The sequence below is a fragment of the Dermacentor variabilis genome, chromosome 2, assembly GCF_050947875.1.
Source record: "Dermacentor variabilis isolate Ectoservices chromosome 2, ASM5094787v1, whole genome shotgun sequence".
NCBI classification, from domain to species: Eukaryota; Metazoa; Arthropoda; class Arachnida; order Ixodida; family Ixodidae; genus Dermacentor; species Dermacentor variabilis.
Genome location: NC_134569.1, coordinates 237,325,190 through 237,346,589, shown reverse-complemented (window position 1 = coordinate 237,346,589; position 21,400 = coordinate 237,325,190). Strand labels below are relative to the sequence as shown.

Genomic DNA, 21,400 nt, shown 5'->3' with positions numbered 1-21,400 from the left:
ACATGTGCCATGTGAACCAATGATAATGCTCAAACTTCGCAGAGATTATGAACAATGACGCACAACACCTCAAGCAGACAGGTCTCAATGTGTATTCTGTGGACTACACAGAGAAACAGCAATGGTGCATGCGAGGTAACATTTAAAGGGCCCCTCACCAGTTCTGGCCATCTTGAGCTGACAAGTGCCATGCATACGATGCATGCTAACAATTGTGTCTGCTAAGTATTACAGTCAAATCTCGATATAAGGAATCATACTGGACCACCGAAAATCGCTTGTTATTCTGAAAGGTCGTTATAGTGAAAGCACCAAAATTAACCATTCCGTTCATAAACCCATCAGTTCATAAGTAGTCATAAGTTTGAGCTATCCACGAAAACGTCGCTGTTGGCTCTCGGCCTACGCTGTTGCTATTTTCCACACATTTCGCTGCCACGCGCCACCGAAGCACCATATAATAAGTGAAGCGTGCAAAGCAGATGCTGAGAAAACTACTGACAAAAAGGAAGCGCCATGTCACCTCCAAAGCACAATGTTTCTTGTTCTTTGTTTGTTTTCCACATTCCTTGCCATAGACACCGCAGCTGTCACACTCAAGGCAGACACCTGAACTATTCCAAAGTGCAAGCGTGCGTAAACGACACCATCCAGAAAGTGCAAAGTGCGGTATCCCTGCGAGTACAGAGGTTACATTTTGCTGCATGTAGCTGGTGCGGCCGCAAAAATAAGTAGAGATGGATCACTCAGGAGCGAGCCAGATCTCTTGAGCCTCTCTTTTTTTAAAGAGTGAGTGAGCAGTGGTTCAGTAAAAGTGAGCGGCAGTTCTTTTGGAGAGAGGAAGTCGGTTCTCTCTCATTCAGTGAGCTGTGCCAAACCGTTCTGCCAGAGACGGGTCTTCTGCTGGGTGCGACTGACGCCATTAGCGGTGCGAGAAAGCAACTGCCCTCCCGCCCTTCCTTGCAAGAGTCACGACTACTCCCTCACCTTCAGCAGACGAGTCGATCAGGAGCGAGCCGAATCTTTTGAGCCGCTCAAAGAACGAGTGAGCCGTGGTTCAGTAAAAGTGAGCGGCGGTTCTTTTGGAGAGAGGAAGCCTGTTTGCTCTTAAGAGTTCAGTGAGCTGCTCGTTCGGTGAGCCGTGCCAAACTGTTCAGTCAGAGCCGGGTCATCTGCTGGGTTTCGTGGTTTTGTTTTCTTGCCAACTAGTGGTAGCCAGCGTGGGCAGACTCGTGCTAAACATGCTCGCTTGCTATACGTGGTGTGCGTGACAGTCCCTTTGGTTTTGTGCGTGCCTTTGTGGCACTCGATGCAACTGAAAGAAGAAATAAAGAAGCATTAATTTTCAAAGAATGGCGCCGTTCGTTGCCTGCTGCTGTTTGCATGATTTCTCACGGCTCTCACCGATCGTGCATAGTGCGCTGGTGGAACAACACATCAAAGATGAAATCTGTGCATTTAAAGACGATAGTTTACGTCCTCGTGTTCATTTGTGATAATTAGTGTAGCCATGACAATGTCGCCCATGTCATCCACTTCTGTGCATTTTCTGAGCATGTATCATTAGCACGTCAATAAAATGAGGCCAATGATCTGTTGTGTAGCAATACGGCTTCTTTCTTTTTTTTCTCTTTTTTTCTTTTTTGTCCTGGTGCATCATGGCATGATCGCCAGTATTGCGCGTGCACTCAAGAAAAAAAATAATAATGAAAGGTATGCATGGTGCCAATGTAATATTTTTACATTTAAACCATAAGAAGTCTGCAGGGGATGTCAGAAAACTTTGTTAATCTGAAAAGTTTGCTAATGTGGTGTTCGCAGTAACGAGTTTTCACTGGACATCGCTAGGCACCACGGAAAAAGCTGAAATTTCAAACTAAACACTGTTTGCCCTTCTCCTCGCGGGCGCCGCATTGCCAGCCAGAGAGTCAACGCATATCGCAAAAGAGCCCCTACGTACATGGCAGTGCTGTCACGTCGCTCATAGTGGCACGTGTTTTGGAGAATTATTCAAGGCAACATCTGTTATTTGTGCCATCTGCTGCTTCAATAGACGAATTGTAGAGAAGCATTGGAACAATATAGCAGGTAGTCCTCTTCAGCAATTTTGCTTGTGAATGCCGCTCGTGCTGAGAGTCCGTGGCCTGCGCTAATGGTCGGTCCTAAACGCCAGTGACTAATAAACACCTTTGCAAGTGGTGGAGGTTGCTTTGGTCTACAACATCAACCTTAGAACTTTGATCCCGTACCCTACACTCAACCACACCTGAACACGCATCCCAGCAAATGCCTCCTCAGTCAGTCCTGTGCTCTGATTTTCCGCGCCACAGGGACCCTGCCACTTTCAGCGACAGAAATGACACTGACGTTGACGACTGGCTGACGACATATTGATACAAGGCAAAAACATATTTAAACAATGCGAGCAGGTTCGCCCCCCCCCCCCTCAAGAGGACAACGGCATATTGGAGGAAAAGACGACGAAATAATGGCACGTGTTTTTGTCCCATCCATTGTAGTCAGCGACGCACTCGAAGCCTTCCAGCCAGTAGGGAGAGCGATTGAATGGACCCGCGCCTCCAGGTTTCGCTGCCACTGCGAGGGAAAGCCAACATCTGGGGGTACATTTCCGCAGCTTGACGTTCGATATATCGGGAGCCGCTGCTATTTTTGCTCGATGTAAGCATAATTTTTGCTATACATACTCACTGTAACTATACCGTGCCCATAAATTGTTCGATATATAGAATAATTTGATGTAAACAGGTTTGATATAGTTGGGTTCAACTGTGCTTCTGTTTTGTCTGTTTGTTCCTACATCGTGCAGTCACACGTGCAGACAACAAAATTATGTGATTTTCCACCATGTTCCAGTGTGTGATCATGCTCTGTGATCCGCTTGTGTATGCCTCAGCATTTGTGTAGCACTGACTGTACTGCTGGTCAGGTGTCCTCGTGTAGAGCGCGAAAAATCGTGTGCTGCACGAAACAAGACAAACGCAACAGCTCACGTGCGACGCCGTCAGTGGAAGTGCGCTGCGCAGCAACAAAGCGAGGAAAAAAAATGAAGGCAAAGCCCATGACATATGCATCACGCGATCCTCGAGCTCAGGTATGGGAGAACACAGGGAAGGAATTTCGCTTGCGGAGGCTAGACGGGACAAGTGGAGAGTGGAAGTGGTGCTTGCCTCCTGAAATCATGGGTTCACAACACTAAAATAGCACTTATATCTTAGCTACTATATCTCGGCTATTAAAGACAGCCTGTGACCACAATTTTCTAGTGATCCCTTCCTTGCTACTTTCCTTGACGCTTTTGAAGCTTTGTCAGTGGTCAGAGCAACGCTACGCCTGTATTATCAGCGGGGTCAGCCTTCCACGAACGGTGGATGATAAGAATGGGACGGAACTCCCATGCCAAATCATGCAAATCGCAAATGCAGCCTTTATGACTTAGCAGCTTGGCTTGCCTTGACCTGTGATTTAGGCACAGTCGGTGACTACTAGATCAACTAGGCCTCCCTAGTATTGGTTTAGAGAAGGTGCCGGAAACATGGCCGCCGATCATTCTGGAAGCATATCAAAACGAAACGAAATTATCTCTATTTGTGCTCGATTCGGTGGCCAAGTTAGCATACTGGCATGCAGTCAGGAGTCTGATTTATCGCATGACACACTTCAAGGTGTACAAAATTTCGGTCGCCCTTGTGCATAATCATGCAAGTCCAAATTATCGGTCGGAAACTCTAATAAAATAAACATGCAACAGTGGAGCTCACTTATAATAATACCACTTATAACGATATAGCAGTTATTACAATGAGGTGACTTCAGAGTATCAACTTATACATTAGGGCTATGAAAAAAAGAAAAGAAAACATATATAACGGTATGTAATTCACCACATATCGGATATAACGATCAAGATTTTGCCTTTTGAGCAGCGTTTCCGATGCAGAATAATCGTGAAATTTGTTTTGCTAAGTTTCCCTTAACCGAGATGAGGTGAAAAGGTTGCCTACGTGAGTTCGTATCTGCCGCCATTACCGTTCAGCGTGTCCTGTCAGTGCACCAATTGCAAAAACCACAAAGAGCATCGCAAGTTGGTGTAGCATGCCACAAGATGGCACCAGTTGCTTCGTATTCCCATCGCTGGCGAGCGTCCAGAGAGAGAGAGAGAAAAAACAAGAACAGCACCAGCGCTCTCTCTCTACAATCTCTCCCTCTCTCCCTCAGCGGGCGCGAAAATTCACCGCGGAAGCAGCGGTAGGTGCCCCGACAAAGCACAAAGCCATGTCGCTTGACACGAAGCTGCAAATTTTGCAAGACTCAAAGTACCAGCTTTCTCGCGTAGTCAATGATATCGACGATTCTGAAAACCGCGAGTGCCAGGGTCATGAAGGCTAGAACCAGTGACCTTGCCGAGAAACGGAAACAGCAGGTTCGTGCACCAGGGCGTAACTAACATGGCGCCAGTCACTAACATTACTGAACTCCATGAGCACGTCGCTACTGGCGATAAAATAGGTGGTGCTTCGATGGTGGAGTTTGTGAGTGCAGATAGCGCTGCCTTGTTCTGCGAAGATTCTCCGACGGGGCGATCGCTGTCGCGACAGATGGCGGCATTGTGTGACGGAGCCGATGGGATTGACATCGGCCAGCCTTTGACACTGATCCCAATGTTCATGGCAAGTGCACTGTCATCAATAGAGCCACTCATTGATTGCACGCACGCTAAATTATAGCCGTGTTCGCAGAGTCGCTGGACGCGTAGCACACCGCGGTTGTGGACCTGGAACTTTCGCAAAAGCAATTGCAGATATCTGACTATATTCAGCACATCCAATGCTTGACGTCCTGTTTAGAGGTATAAATAAATATTTCATTTTTCATACCCAGTTTTCTAGAACGTCAATTTTTTATGGTAAGTGGCAAATTTGGTTTCAGAGCTACGAGGGTATGTGCGGCAGCTTGTTTTCTTTCTTTTTTTAAGGCAGTCAAGATATAACGATGATTGGTTATAACGATAGGATTTTTCGTTCTTGATATCATTATAAGTGGACTGCACTGTACTACATCATTACCCGCTGATATCGGTAAGCATCATTTTAAATTTACTTTTTTATATTTATGTCCATTATATTGAGGTTCAACTGTACAACAATATTCGGTAAATCCAGTCAGTCTCTCACCACCGGTCCGGCCAGTGGTTGTCTCTCACCTGCGACTGCCTCCAGGTGTGCTTCCAGTGCACTGGCCTTGCCCTGCGCTGCACTCAGGGCCAGCCGCGTCTGGTGTAGATCCTGGCCCTCGTGCAGCAGACGACGCTGCCAGTCGGCCTGGTCCTGCGTGCGCTGCAGTGCCGCCTGGCCCGCCTGTGCCCGGTGGGAGGCTTGCTCACGGGCAAGCCGCTCACGCACCTCCTGCAGCTGCTCCTGCAGCTGGGAGGCCTGGGCACGGGCGGCGCGCACCTCCGACTCGTGCAGTGACACCTGTGGCACAAGTGGTGCACCACACTAGTTTCGAGCGCAAAGAGGGCAAATCACCCTGACATCTGGCTTTTCCAATGTGCACAGGGAGGGGCACCTGATCTTGGCACCATAGTTTCCTGCAAAAATTGCTAGAGGGTACTGCGGAGCTAGTGTCTACGGGAGCATGGATTGGAGCACGGAGCATGGAGCATAGTACATGGATTTGCCTAAACTTTGTCTTTCTGGCTTCAAACGGCTTCAAACAACCCGAGTATTAGAGCATTTCACGACAATGATCGCTCCTGACCTTCCGGCCCACCATGCGGACGCACTTCGTTGCCTTCTGGCCTCGTACTGGGACATTTTCAATCTCTATGACCGGCCACTGGCTCAAACGTCGGTCGAGAAACATCGGATACACAACAGCAACGCCAGCCCAGTTCACTGACAGCACTACCGTGTGTTCCTTACTGAGCGCCATGTCATACAGAAAGAAGTCGACAAGATGCTTGCCTGAAATATTATTGAGCCTTCTCGTAGCCCTTGGGTTTCCCTATTCGTGCTCGTCAGAAAGAAGGATGACAGCTGGCGCTTCTTTGTCAACTATCGCCATCTCAACAAAGTAACAAAAAAAGACATGTATTCACTGCCACAGATAGATGACACCCTTGATTATTTATATGGCGCAAAATATTTTTCTTCGATAGACCTCCGCTGCGGGTACTGGCAGAGTGCAGTAGACAACATGGACCATGAGAAGACCGCTTTTATTACGTTTGATGGCCTCTATCAGCTTAACCCTTTGAGGGTCAATGACGTAAATATACGGCACCGTGAACAATTCCAAAAATGGTCGATGCGGTATATTTACGGCACCGTCTGTACGTTTAAAAAGCACACTAATTTCCTAACTTTTTCTTTTCTGTCATGTGCTGCCACTATGTGGGAACAGAAGTAATTTTTTTTGCGTGCCTCCCTCTCGGTTTTTGTTGCATGGTTTGTTTTAGCAATAGTTTGCTCCTGCACGTCTATATACTACTGCTCGCACATAGGCGCACGCGCTGGCGGGCGGCGGTTCGGGTTTTGTTCCGCGGGTGGTTTCGCCTTCTTGCATTTGCAAAACTGTTGGCTATCTCGTTACTAAGCGCTCAGAGGGCGACCACCTGTCTCTCGCTCGTTTAGTGCTCACAGGAGTGCGCATAGGAAGGATGCCGCCGTGCATGCGTTTCCGTTGCTTTTTCTTTTTTTGACACTCGCGAACACTCAGTGCCTCTGGTTGGCGACAAGATGAAGATTAGTGGAAGTTTGTCACACATGCTTTTTTGATGGGCACACAACCACACAGTTTTCTTGAGTACACGCACCCACGCAGTTCGATTATGCTATGGATGTACATATTGGATATTAGTGTAAGAACAAGAACATTTGAGTCTTGCAAAATATTCTCGTGTGCGCATTTTCAAGGCCTGTATATGTATATGTGTGTAAAGATGCATCAAATTTTTTATTCTTACAAGTTTATTTCCTTTTTTATTGTTGTTATTCATGAATGTAGAGTACATATATACCAACGCAATATGTTTTTGTTTCTCACTTTACGGTCGCCCTATAAATATTGCGGTAAATTTTTTTCGAAATAAGTCTCTAAGAAGAATTGAAATATGCAATAGAAAAAAACTGACCTTGGGCGGTCGCATATGGCAAAAAAAAATCAACCCTCAAACGGTTAAAGTGATGCCATTTGGGTTATGTAAAGCACTGGCTACATTGGAACACATGATGGATGCTCTCCTTCCCGGTTTTAAGTGATCAATGACCTCAATGATCAAGTGATCAAGTGACCTCAATGACATTGTTGTACTTTCCCCAAATTTTGCCACGTACCTCGATCACCTTTCGACAATTCTATCTGTTTTCCATAAGGATGGACTTCAGTTCAATTCATCAAATTGTCGCTTTGGCCCCCAGCAACTTACTGTGCTCGGACACCTCGTCGTTTCTTCCAGCATCCGTCCTGATCCCGAGAAAGTTCGTGCCCTCAAAAATTTCCCCAAGCCGACCTGTGCCAATGACGTTCAAAGCGTCGTGGGCCTCTGCTCATACTACAACCAGTTAATACACAATTTTGCTAACGTTGCATGCTTCTCACAGAATTTCTCAAGGAAGACACTGCTTTTTGTCTAAGGTCTGGAACAAGCTACTGCATTCGCTGAGCTTACTGTGTGGCTCACTTCACCACCAGTTCTCGCCCATTTTGACGTGACCGCCCCAACGGAAGTGCGCATCGATGCCAGCGGTCATGGAGTCGGTGCTGTTGTGGCTCAACGCCAGCAAGGTTGTGACCGTGTTATTGCATACACTAGCCACCTTCTGTCCCAAGCGGAGTGTAATTACTCCATTACTGAACCCGAGTGCTTTGTCCTCATTTGGGCAGTTGGCAAATTTTGCCCCTACTGGTACGGCCGGCCATTCACAGTTATCGCCGACCATTATGCCTTATGCTGGCTTTCATCCCTAAAGGATCCTACTGGACATCTCGGTCGGCGGGCTTTACGACTCCAAAAGAACTCGTACACATTTGTGCATAAGAGTGGCCAATTGTATGAAGACGTTGATTGCTTGTCGCGCCATCCATTAGACCCACCAGAGCTTCCCAACAGCTGCGAGTATACCTGCGTGCTGTCACTTACTGCACTTCTGACTATTGGAGATGAGAAACGCCATGACCCCTACTTGCCATTCATCATTCTCCAGCTGACTTCTGAGACACCTTCCCCTTCCCTGTGCATGTTTATGCTGCAGGATGGAGCCTTGTACTGTTACAACATGCACCCTGACAGTCCTGAACTGCTCTTGCTTATTCCCACAGACATGTATCAAACTTTACTCACACAGCTACACAATGTTCCTACCGCAGGTCACCTTGCAGACTCTAGGTTGTATGACCGTGTTCGGCATCACTTCTTTTGGCCCGGTATTTACTCTTCCATCTGCCTTTACATCGCTTCTTGTGAACAATGCCAGCACACAAGAAACCAGCAGTGCTCCCAGCTGGTTGCCTTCAGTCTCTTGACGTACGATCAGAGCTGTTCTTTAGGTTTGGTCTTGACTTTCTTGGCCCTTTCCTCTAACCTGCCTGCAGAAATAAGTGGACAGCCATCGCTACCAACCACACAACCCAGTAGGCGATCACTCGGGCTTTCCCAACAAGCTGTGTAACCGAGGTTGCCGAATTCGTCCTCAAAGACATTATACAGTCGAATCTTGATAATTCAAACTCGAAGGCCTAAAAATTCGTTCGAGTTAAAAGAAGTTCAGATTAAAAGAAGGACTTGTTCTTGAAGTATTTGTGCATCATAGCATGATGCACGAACGGTGCGAATCGTGGAATATTGCAGCATGCAAGCACACAGTGGATGAGGACCATGAAACTGCCCACGCCGGCCAACATTTGCTTTCCGATAATGGCAGAAAAGAAACTTCAGGGGGCGGGCTAAGCTGGTGCCAGGCTGCGGCGCCGGCAGCGCTGGTGCGGCGGCACGCGCATGCGGAGACCGTTGAAGCTGAGGGAGTTGCGAGGGAGATGAGAGGAAGGGCGAGGAGAGCATAGTTGCGAGGAAGGGCAGGAGGGAAGCAGATTTGCTTTCCCGCCAGCCTGGTGGATGGCACTAATTACCTCTGCCACCTAAGACTGCCACTGAAGTAGCGAAGTTGCCGAGGCTGGACTGGGCCTCCACCATGGCTTCCCTCTGCGTGCTCACGTGCCCTTTCCTTCGTCTGCTGAGAGACTGGTGCTGTGTTTACGTTCTTTGTCCTGCGTTCTTAAAACGAGTCATGTCTTATTAAGATGACAAAGTCGTTGCCACTGATCGTAATCATGTGAGTGAGTGAGTGAAGTAACTTTATTTTGGTCCAGAGAAGACGCAGGGGAGATCCCGCGCCACCCGGCTAGTCCCACGTAGGGACCGCCAAGCCGAGCTTGACGGCCCGATCGCGGGCACTCTGGACGGCCAGGGTTTGGTCGTTGAGTTCGGGGCTGCCCAAGAGCGCAGCCCACCTATCCTCGCTGAAGGAGGAGCCGATGGCTTCACACTCCCACAACACATGGTCCAATGTTGCCCTTAGTCCACAGGCAGGGCAGTCCGCACTGGGATATCTTTCGGGGTATATGGCATGAAAAACCGCGAGGTTAGGGTACGCACGGGCTTGTAAAAGTCGAAGGGTAACCGCCCGCGCCCTACATAAGGCGGGGTGCGGGAGGGGGAAGATCCGTCTTGACAGATAGTAGTGCGTAGTGATCTCATTAAACGTAAGCAAGGGTTCCCCGCGGGGCTGAGGGACTGCTGAGGCGGCGCGGTCAGTGAGTCCTCGCGCGGCCTCGTGTGCGCCCTCGTTAGGGTGTGGGTGTGCTCCCTCCCGATACGGCATCGCCAGATACGAAAGACGAGGAGAATGAGGTACTGAGTGTCGCTTTCACGTCCTTGCATTCAGGGTCTGTGTTGTCGTACGGAATCGGACATGGCACACTCTCTCAAACTTTCCATCAGGAGATCTCGGTTTCGACTCATCATTGTAAATAAATAAGCGCAAATGAGACCAAACCAAGCCAACCAAAAATCGGCCTAGGACCCATCTCTCTCGCGGCGTGTGTTTTGCCACTGGTGTGGCTAGGGCATTATGGCACGACGCAGAAACGGCAACCGTGCCATTTGAGAGAGAGTAAAATCTCTGCCAGATTTTTTGTTTTTTTTCTCACGCGTGACGTTGAAGGATCTCTCCTAAGTTTTTCCTCTATGGCGGGGTCAGAGCAGTGGTGGTAGGAGGCGCCACCGTGTGATTTGGCATGCAGCTAAAAGCATTGTTAGAGTGCGGCATGTTCGAATTAATCGTCACAAATACTTGTGCATTCGAATTGCCGGGCATTTTCGCCTATTGGAATACATATCACTTTAGCAGGACCACAGTTTCAGTTTAAATAATTGGAAGTTCGAGTTAAGTGTGTTTGAATTAACAAGATTTGACTGTACTCACCACAGCCACCACCTGCACTACAAAACACAACGCCCTCAAAGAGCGCCTTAATAGAACTATCAAAGACATGCTTGCAATGTATGTTTCTGCCAACCTTCATGACTGGGATGTCACTCTGCCCTTTGTAACATTTGCTTATAATTCCTCCTGTCATGACTCTGCAGGTTCTTCTCCCTTGTTAGTTCTTGTACAGAAGAAAGCTCACGCTGCTATTTGACATGCTCCTTGCAGTTCTTGACACGTCAGGACATGCCTGTGCCGCCATCTTCAGAGCTGTAGGGACACACCAGATTGCCCGCCTGTGAATTACTGCTTCACAGGAAAAGCAACGACACTTTTATAATGCCTGCCGCCGCAATGCCCACCTCAATCCTGGTGAAATGGTTCTTTTTTTGGACACCATCACGGTGAGGTGGCCTTTGTGAAAAGTTGATTTTGCCTTACTCTGGCCCGTACCATGCCTTGCAGCAAGTGACTGCCGTCACATATGAAATCACGCCTCTTGATCCTATTATGTCTCAACCTTCCACCGATGTCATTCACGTCACCTGCTACAAGTGATACCGCTCAGACAATCTAGCAAGCACCGGGACGGTGCCTTCGACGCCGGGGGCCATGTTACCAAGCACAGTCAGAGATGATGCTCGTTGATGTCGTGTGGACTGGTTTCTATCTTGTATGCCAGTGAACGCATTGTAAATACCCTGTAAATATGTTCTAAACCTCTCTTCTGCCCGTAGCAATATTGTCACAGCAAACATTCTGATGCTGCTTACATAAGCAAGAAAAAATGTGTGAGCAAAAAAAAAAAAAATAAAGAATTATAGCTTCCCCGGAGCTCCAGTAATGTTTCAAAGTAATTTTCTTCCCAGGCACCTTCTGCTGAGGGTGTGAAAATAAATGGGACACAATAAAGAAGAGCAACGAAAAAGAGAAGCATCCAGAGGTGCACATCAGCTGTGCCCCGATTGGCTCATGGGGAAAATGGGCAGGACACATGGATGTCTGTCCATTAGGTTGACGGAAAGGGCGAAGATAATCCAGATAATGACGTCAGTGAACCTCAATGGCAATGAATATGTGCTCCTCTGGGAACACAGGCACTACATGGACAAGGAAAGGCTGTTGTGCACACTACAGGGGCCATATTTTCCATTTAGTTTTCCTTCCTTTTCACCCTTCCTCATCGTCTGCAACACCACCACACAGTGCGGTGAGCACGGTGATCTAACACACTGGCACACCACTGCTACGGCCGGGATTGGTTGCTTGGTGTGAGTGCTGCGGTCATCTGAGCCGCTCGTAAGACTAGCAAGAATGAAAAATGAAATTGATGATTATAGAATACAATCGTCGTATAAAAACAGGCAATCATTACCCAATTCTCCTAATAAAAAAGTGGTTTTCCAACTGCTACGCACAGCTATGTACATTGTCATTGCTTTATATGCATTTGAAAGGCAGCCCCAGGTAGAACGAACTACCGATATAACAACCACTTCTTAACTGCCTCATTCATAGAAGGCGAACAGGAAGTGGTGCAAAGACCTCGCAGCATGCTGCTTCACATTGCACAAGGCAGCCATTTGCTGCTACGATGCTGCAGTAAGTAACACCAATCTCCCCATATCTTTTACTCCTTTATTACTACGATCTCTAACATTGTCTTTTTGCTGGTATTTCTGCACTGTCATAAGGTCCCCACTTCGCCACTTATGACACCAGTGAACAACACTGCCGTTTCTCAAGTTTCAATTTCCATCTATCCTTTGTGCTTGCATGGGGTTACACATTTACAGGCAGACTGAGCTGTTGCCATTTCTTAATTTTTTAAAGAAAGATGTTGTCATGATTGAGTAACACACATGACGAACCAGTAGTCATGCTTAATCTAAGGACAGACAATGTATGAGAACAGTGGCAATGAGGTTCGTAGCAATGCCTTCAATATGAAACATCACCGATGTGCTGTCACCAAATCTCAGCACAAAGACACCTACAATTCAATCTCGACACTGCTGCATGTGTGTTCTTTTGCTTCTAGCAAGTGATCACATTTACTGGAGTATCACTGCTATTATGCTAATACTCAAGCAAAACAAGCTTGCTTTATCAGAAGCACTGCAACCTTCATCGCTTCAAGCAGGTAAATGGGCCTATCATTAACAGTTGGTATCCACATTTGACACATTACAGTATATTGTCGGACTGATGCATGCACCAACGACTACTCTAAAATGTGCTTTTAATCATGTATATAATCATGTATTCGATTTGGCAATCATTGACTGTGCTTGCTGCAGTCAAGTGTGCAACATTGTTAGTGCAGCTTTGTTTCTACTTGTGCACAGTAAATATTTCTATTTGTTTCTACTGTTTCTACTTGTGCCCAGTAAATATACTATGACAACATAATGGGACTCGATAACAAGAGAACTCAAGTAAGTTCACCACTCATACACACGCACACACGCACACACACATGCACACACACAAACGCGCACACACCTTGGCCTTCCAGAAGGCACCCTCCCGCTGCAGCTTGGCATCGGCCTCGGCTCGCTGGACCCGCTGCTCTTCCTCGTGTTCCTCCCGCAGACGGGAACATTCAGCAGCCAGCTCGGCTCGTAGGGATTCCAGCTCTACGACACCCAAAAATTTATGGTCCTTCAGTTGAATTTCGGCCCTAAGGCTAACTGCAACAAAATTTCACTTGGACTAAGTTGACTATAGATGCATACTATCAAAGTAATCTTGGCAAAGCCACAGGGCTGGTAAATTTATAATTTTCCTATACGTAGCCTTTAAATAGCACCTAAGCAGACGACGCGTACACCTGACGCTGAGTGGTAGTAATGCCGATATGGCAAATGTCCCAGAACCGTACACGACTGCTGATCTCTCAGTTCTGCCTAAGCGCCCAGGCACATCGCTCGCTCACCATTTGCAAGTTGATGGGTCTCTCTCTCAGTGTGCTTTATCATTGTGCACGTGATTTGAGCTGTTCCAAGAATCGCGACGGGCTGCGTGGCCATTGGGTGCTGGACCACATAATCGAATACGAGCAATGGCTGTGCAGTACAAAACGTCATGCAAACGAAGGCAGAACATATATTTCCAGTCCCAGCAGGCAAGTGGCAAAGACCAGCCAACGTGCATAAAGCATGTGAACTGCACTCAATGAAGCTGCACAGGCTACATTTCACGAGCACAGTCCCTTACCCGTGGAAGACCTGCATGCCAAATGCTCTCTCGGGATTACTATAAGTACTATAAGCTATGATGGCACACAAAAAGCAAAGGTAAGTTGTATTCAGGGGCAATATTCTCGAGCGATCATTTCAGGTAGTGCATCATCTTCGGAACACGCGTCTCTACATCAGAAGTGTTGAAGCAGACAAAGGAAAAGCCTTTCTGACACAGTGCCAGAAAGACTGTCAGTAGGAACCACATGCTGCATTTGCCACGAAGGAGAACGCAATGTAGTGGCCTTAGTGTAGATGTGCAGCAAACGACGCTCAAATGCGATGCCACCTGGGGCAAAACGGGCAAAACTATCACGGCTGGACTCCGGTCGTGACTGCGCCGAGCCTCAGCTATTTTTCATCCTTTACTACAGATGGCGGTAGTTGTCTACTTGGTCGACTCGGTCTAAGGTAGCCAACGTTAAACGTGCGGATATAGTCTGCTGTTTCCAGTGTGCCAGGCAGTGGCCAGCACGCTGGCAGATACATCATGTTGAAGACGCTAGAATCGCTAAAATTTTGCTCTCTGTATAGTTCAGGGCAATTAATCTGGCCCATAGCAGTGCAGCAAGCAAGCGCACTTCCTTGTATGTCGAAGGCACAAACTCAGCATGCTCGCTTCGGTGAAGCTGAATTGTTTGCCAGCGTGCTGACAGTCAGCAAAGCTAGTACACGATGCACTCAGCTTCAGTAGCTCCGGCGTGAGATATTCTATTCCCACGCCATACACTCCAGACTATAGTGCCTAATTTTTGCTGACGTAGCATAACTGCACCGCGCGTGAATCGCATCTGTGTTACGCCAAACTATATCTGCGCCTTTAGCTTAGTCACCCCATGCACTCATCTCCGAGGGTAGATGAAATGCATCAAGGCTCTGCTCGTTGAACGTAGACTGCGTAGACACAATCAGGTTGACTTGAAAAAGAATGCTTTGTGTTAAAAGCACATCGAGGGTGTGCAATGGCATGCACACAACGCACAAAGAAGCTAGCAGAGTATACTAACTCAGTGGCTAGCAGACATGTGGGATCTGTTTGCTGATACACAGGAATGGTACAAGCAAGGGAAGCAAACGACATGTGCACTGGTTCTCCATAGTCTAAGTCAAACATCACTTCCAACGAGTGGTAATGGCGATGTTCTTTTTTTTCAGTTTCACCATGAAGGACATCAATGTTTGCGAGCATTTTGTTACGCGCCCACTCGCATTTCAAGTGTAAAATTTTGCCCTGAGACTACTGTTTTGTCTAAATTATATGAAACTGGGCTTTTAAGTGGTCAAATTTTTTGCAGTTGACCTTTAAGAGGAAGCATCGGGGAGGTTTCGATGACATTTATTCTACTCCTATGGAAAGCAAATTTTTTATTTAGGCCGTCAAAACTTTTAGAAAAATGTTTGGAAAATTGCGTAATTAAAGAAACTCAACTAGTATCAGGTTTATAACTCGGCATCTCACTAATGAAAAATTACATAACAATTAAGTAAACTGCACTTAATATTACAGCTAAAGCAGACAAAATTGATGTAGTATACACCACTCCGAAATATACCACTACTAATTTGTGAGTAGGATGAGTAAGACTTTCATAAACATTGTAACAAATTTATTTAAGTTATAAATTCATTTATAAAATTTGCCTGCTTCAGATGCTCTAACAGATGCACCTTACAGAACTGCAATATCTGTTTCTGGTGCAGAGTTATGGATATGTAAACTTTGTGCTTCTATATTACATAAGCTTACTATTCTTCAGCAACTTTTGTAAGACATTCCAGGCTCTAAAAAAGAGTCTAAATAAGAATTCTGCTTGCTAGAGTCATCAGAAATTAACATTCTCTTTCAAATGCAACAAATTTCATTCAAATCAGTCCAGCGGTTGTCTCATGAGAGCATTTCTGTATTTTACATATACAGTTGAAGCTCGAAATAACGAAATTCTCGATATAACGAAGAGTTTGACGTTTTATAACTTTTTGTCCATAGAACACCATGTGTTTTGAACCTAAATATAATAAAGTTATGAACTATTTCAATATTGGCGGCGAGCTCCACCACTGGAAAAGCTGGTGCCACCGTCGGCATGACGTGGCATGAGGGATCATGTAGACACAGTGGCCGCGTCGGCTGCTTCGGAAGCGCTGAAGCGAGATGAAAACTAAAGTTTAAAGTCCCACCTGCACCGCGGTTCTGATTAAGTGGTGAGGCTTTCCCACCTTGAGTGCCTGCTTGACAACTATTGAAAGTACTTTAATAACTATTGGCAGCCTTTGATGGGGTGCAGCACAGTAGGCTACTCCTCGGTGCCGCAGTGCCGGACATATGCAATGGAGCTCGGTGTCAGCCTTATTCACACGTAGCCGAAGGGCAAGGAGCTGCATGAAGCTTGGCTGGCAAAACTTAGAACCGGCAGACAGCCATCGGCTACAACTCAGGTATGCAGCAAGCACAGACACGAGGAACATATCTGCTACGGCGCCGAGACTGCGCTATGTTCGGTGAGTAGCAGAAAATGCGCATTGAGACACTTGCCTGTGCCTGCTGCCGGCTATTGTCATGACGCTTTATTAGATCTATGAACTTCCTGATGCCAGATACTGGCAAGTTCACTGGAACGGAAAGGGAGCGGTAAGACGCACATTAAAGGAAGGCATGGCATATGGTCATGTTTGTGTTAAGAATTAATGCACTGGATTACAGAAAAGAAGCAGAGGGAAATCGCGCGCTGAGAAGACCGATAAACATACAGCGCGATGCAACTTGAGAAATAATATTGAAATGTCCAAGAATGCAGAAGACAAAAAAAAAGATTGAATCGTCGCGACGGCGCGTCACAGTCGCCTTAGGCTTCAAAGTCTCTGTAACTAAATTATTTTTGGACAGTTCTGATAGCGTCCACGCAACAATTGTTGCTAGTGTACTGTCAAATGCTCATATGCTTCGGCCTAAAGCTCATGGCATGCACACACACTCGGTGCAAAAACGCGCTCACAGCGAAAGCAAAACATTGTAGGTGGACATGCATGCAGGCGCGCAGTTGGTCGCTGCGAACCCGTGCGATCACCGCATTGAGACTTCATTCTGTTATGCCCCATTTGTTTATACAGACAGCCTACTATAAGAACGTATTTCACATAATTTACTTTCAGCGTTTGCCTACCTTTCACGCAAGAAGCCGGTTCAGGAGACTCCTTCGCGGCGACCGCGCGTAGTGGCGTTCGCTGTACATATTCCGTAAAGAGATAGCGTCTGTAAACGATTCTGTGCATTAAGTTTGCCCAAGATTAGTATACCAACAGTCAAAAACTTCCTTTGTGTTGAGAGTACCTACATAAATGTCCAGGGGGACTGCCGCGTGATGTTTTTATTGAGCGCTGTAAGTGAAACCTATGAGGAGCGCGCTGCGTGATCCCTCATACTACGCAAAGGAGGCGCTTCCGACAGATGGCGACTCCTTAACTCTTCGCCCCCAATAATGAAATTTCCCTGCTGCCGCAAAGGAATACAGAGACCATAAATAGACATCTCTGCGGGCACAGACAGTCAAATGGCTGAATTACATGTGGATGCTTGAGAAAGCACCTCTCAAATTGTGCGCTGCACAATCGAGAGCCATCGTGGAAACGAAACAGCATCATGTTCCGTACAAAGTCCCAATGTGATGAGAGCCTATCGCGCCTCGCATGCTGCATGCTTTGGGTACGAGTGAAAGCATGCGAGGGTGACCTGAGGAGAATGGTGGCTCGATGAGCTCTGTCTGCCCGCACGACCAAGGGAGCGAGCTCCCAATAACACAATCAAGCACGCAAAAGAGGAGCACATGTGGCGCACATCTGCTTTTTAAGGCAACTGTGGCTTCACATGGCTGTAGAGGTAATCTGCCGCGTGTGCAAGCAAAGACTGTGCGAGCTGAGATGGTATGGCATCATGTGCTGCTTTCACGTGTGTTTAGTGCTGGAGATTGTGAAACCTTGACTTTCGGAAACGCATTAAAGCGAGAGGCTGATGAAGCATTTGCTCCCCACTGCTAGCACTCTTTATGACAGCATCATCCCACTGCGGGCGGCACTATCAGCCACGGGGGCAGAGTGGATGCTAAGGTGTGGCTGGCTTCACTTTGTACCACCAATAAGAAGATATTGTCGACACGGTATGAAACCGTATCATTCGTCACCAACTCTCAAATTCCATAAAATTAATTCTTTTTATCATTCAAATTTGCTTTGTCCGATTGTCCGATAACAGAAAATTCTGCAGCCCCTTCAATACAACAAATTATATATCGGCGACTGTACTTATTTCCTTAAAGGATCGAATTTTATTAGAATGGAATTTCGATACAGTTAAACCTCGGTATAATGAAGTCGGTAAAACCGACAATTTGCTTCGTTATATCGAAATTTCGTCATAAAAATTCAACCTTTTATGCAAATAAGTACAGTCGCCAATGGACTTTTCTTACGCGGAAAGGGGCCGCAAAATTTCCCAAATTATTGAGCAACCGGAAAAAGCAAACTTGATGAGAATCAAATTTGTTGAATTTCACAGTCGGCGATGAAAGATATGGTTTTATGTTGTGTCGACAATATCTTCACATCATTGATATGACAAAAGCCAGCCACGCTTTTGCATTCACTCCACCACTGCAGCTGACAGGGTTGCCGGCAGCAGGGAGGACTGCCTCTCACTTCAACACGTCTCTGAAACTGGAGATTATGCAAACTCCAGTACCATATGCGTGGGAAGGCAGTACACGTGATGCCGTGCCATCTCGGCACACCCACTTTTTGCACACGCAACAGATTACTTATAAAACAGTGCACGTGGGTTGAGTATGCACTCAGCCATGCGCAACCATGGCTGCACTAGAAAAGAAGAAGCATGCCAACTTGCCACACACTGGTGCCTGATCAGGTTAGCACGAGCTCGCTCTCTTTCACCTTGCCCGCACGGGAAGAGGGCGCTCACAAAGCCACTATCCTTCTCAGCTCACCCTCGCGCTCAAAGTATACAGTGCACAAGGCACAATCGGATCTTATTGCACTTGGACTTTATACAGAACATGAAGTTCCTCCACTTCAGTGGTTGCTCTTGGTCACACGGCGTGCAATTTGAGAGGTGTGTTTACAAGTAGCCACTTGTAATTTAACCATTTGACCATCTGCATCTGCGGAAGGTTCCATTGTCTCGATATTCCTTCATGGCGGCAGTGAAATTTCGTTATATTGAAATCACGTAAAACATGCTTCGTTATATTGAGGTTCTATACACATGATGTCTTATGAATGAAAAGTTAAAGACAGTTGACTACTTCGTTATACAGTCCAAACCATTTAAAACGAACTCTAAATGTAGCTGCACGAAAAATGGTCATTATGTTAGTTCATTATATATAGACTCACTCTTAAAGATGCTCAAAAATTAACATTGAACCTGGCGTCAGCAGTTACAATTTGGCAGCACTTAGATCTGAAAACCAGATTTTCTGATTCATTTTCGTTCCCGGTGTGTACCCGCACCTAGCTGCAAACGTCCGTTAGACTTGTCCATCTAACGAATGAAATGGGGTGTTGTATGGCTCTTTCAAATCGGCGCCCGGTTTCGACCCCCTGTCATTTCGAAACTGCAAGCGCAGCCACCATTTTTTGAGAGCTTGCAATATGTTTTACTGCCAGAGGGACATGACTGCATTCTGCACAAGAGAGCAAAGCATGCTACTTGGCCAGAAGTTTAAACTTCGGAAACTACTGTGGCATGCTGCCATTCTGCAAAGGTCTCGGACATCATGGTGTCGGCATTACGACTGCGCGTCAGCTGCACAAGAGCCATAAAACATCATCTATGTCGCTTTGGGTAAAAAAAAATTTGACGTTCGAAAAGGAAAACGTAACTGCGAATCCTGGAGCACGTAAACAAAGCATCGCTTAACCATGATCTCATAACGGTGTATTAACCAGCGGTTCTTTGCAACATTGCGTGGTGGTAGCATGTTACGTAGCTTTGTCGTCGACTCGCCACATCGACGGGAACGCTTGAGCAGCCGTTGTTCCCATGATGGAAGGGCATAGAGAGTTGTTTCAAGTCGCTGGAACAGGCGTAACGCACGTGGTGACATGCGGACAATATCGCAAAAAACGAGAGCAGCACCATCGTGGCATCCAATATCACAACGGCGCACACACCAGTACATGCCCCGCACCATGTTGTTTATGCTGTATGCCTTGTCCCTGGAGGTGTGCCTTTAAAGCGCGTCACCTTCTTTGTGGCTTCAGAAATATGCATGCAATGGCCACTCGCTTACCTTGAAGGTTGCATCATCGTTGCAGATGGACTGTGGCAGGGCACGCACACTTCTGTGCTTTGGTACTTTGCACATGCCCTCTTTTTGCCATGATTGGGTTCAAAGCATTCATTCCAACAGTACGGCAATTTAAAAGATGTTTGTTATATGTGGAAGCAGTTTCAATAGGCAGGGTCGGAAAATCGTAAATGCACTGAAATGTGATCATTATAACCCACGGATCGTTATATCTGGGTTAGTTATAAGTGGGTTCGACTGTATCAGAAATTTTGTGATACTGAAGTCTGTTATACCGAGGTTTAACTGCATAACGAAGCAAATTGCTTATTTTATTGAATTCGTTATATCGAGGTTTCATTGCACTACACTAATGTCATAGACAACACACAATATGCAGTGTTACACAGTACCTTACATGGTGCACATGTAATGAGAACCTGCCCTAAAGCATGCAATGGACAGCACTGTTGCTGAGTGCTGAATGTTTCGCAAAGCTGTCCAGGCAGCCAAGAGATGCAGAGGGAAAGGTGGAAAAGCAGCTGACACTTGATTCCACAGTCCCACAATAATGCAGCAAAGCAGGTCACCTCGAAATCTCTCAGCAGCATCCCGTTGTGCAGCATCTTTTGCACTTGTTGTCTTGTCGACAGTTTCACGCAGTTCAGCCACCAGATGGTTCAGCTGTTCCCGCTCCTCGTCGTGTGATCGGCGAACATCCAAGGTCTGTCGGGTGGCTGTCACAATTTCAGCCTCCACTGCACAAATGACAGGAATGGCAGCTGCAGCAACAGCACAGCTTTCACGATGGCTGCCTCTATTCCCTCGAAAGTCGTGAGATGGCGTTTGCCATTCATTAACTTTTTATAAACCGAGGTCAACATAAGCACACCTGTCGTGGCATATTAACTCAACATATTAAATATGGATTGCTGTATTTATGGAGCAATCCAGAGATTGCAGTTTCCTGTAAGACTGCAACAGGTACATGTAGAGAAGTCCACAGTGTATGCGCTCTTAAGTGACTCAATGAACAAGCACGAAATTGAGCAGCTGCTCCTCAATAGAGTCGGGGCACTCACACTTTTCAATCCTGAGGCGAGCCTGCTCAAGTTGTTCCTGCAACTGTGCTGCATGGTTGCCTGCCTGCCTCCGCTGCTCTTGCAAGCTCCGCTCCTGTTCGACCAAACGCACAAAGGCTTCCCTGTAAGATACAGAGTGCATGATCAATTACCATAGCAGCTACCATAATTAGTACAGCCGAACCTAGTTCTAAACAATGCCCACCAGACATGAAAACACCTTTGATATACGCGCAGATATCAGCAAAAAGAAAATTGTGATCAGGTCTATG

The 21,400-nt window shown here is 46.6% G+C and overlaps 1 protein-coding gene across 2 annotated transcripts in view; it reads right to left on the bottom strand.

Annotated features, from left to right (window-relative positions):
- Positions 1 to 21,400, bottom strand: part of LOC142573168 (uncharacterized) — a 275,915-nt gene that overhangs the window by 155,963 nt on the left and 98,552 nt on the right. For both annotated transcript variants that reach the window (XM_075682735.1, XM_075682737.1), the window contains exons 5-8: positions 21,129 to 21,250; positions 20,637 to 20,804; positions 13,011 to 13,144; positions 5,222 to 5,492 (exon numbers count right to left, since the gene is read on the bottom strand). In XM_075682735.1, the coding sequence (XP_075538850.1) occupies positions 5,222 to 5,492; positions 13,011 to 13,144; positions 20,637 to 20,804; positions 21,129 to 21,250 (695 nt within the window). The remainder of the gene's footprint in view (positions 1 to 5,221; positions 5,493 to 13,010; positions 13,145 to 20,636; positions 20,805 to 21,128; positions 21,251 to 21,400) is intronic.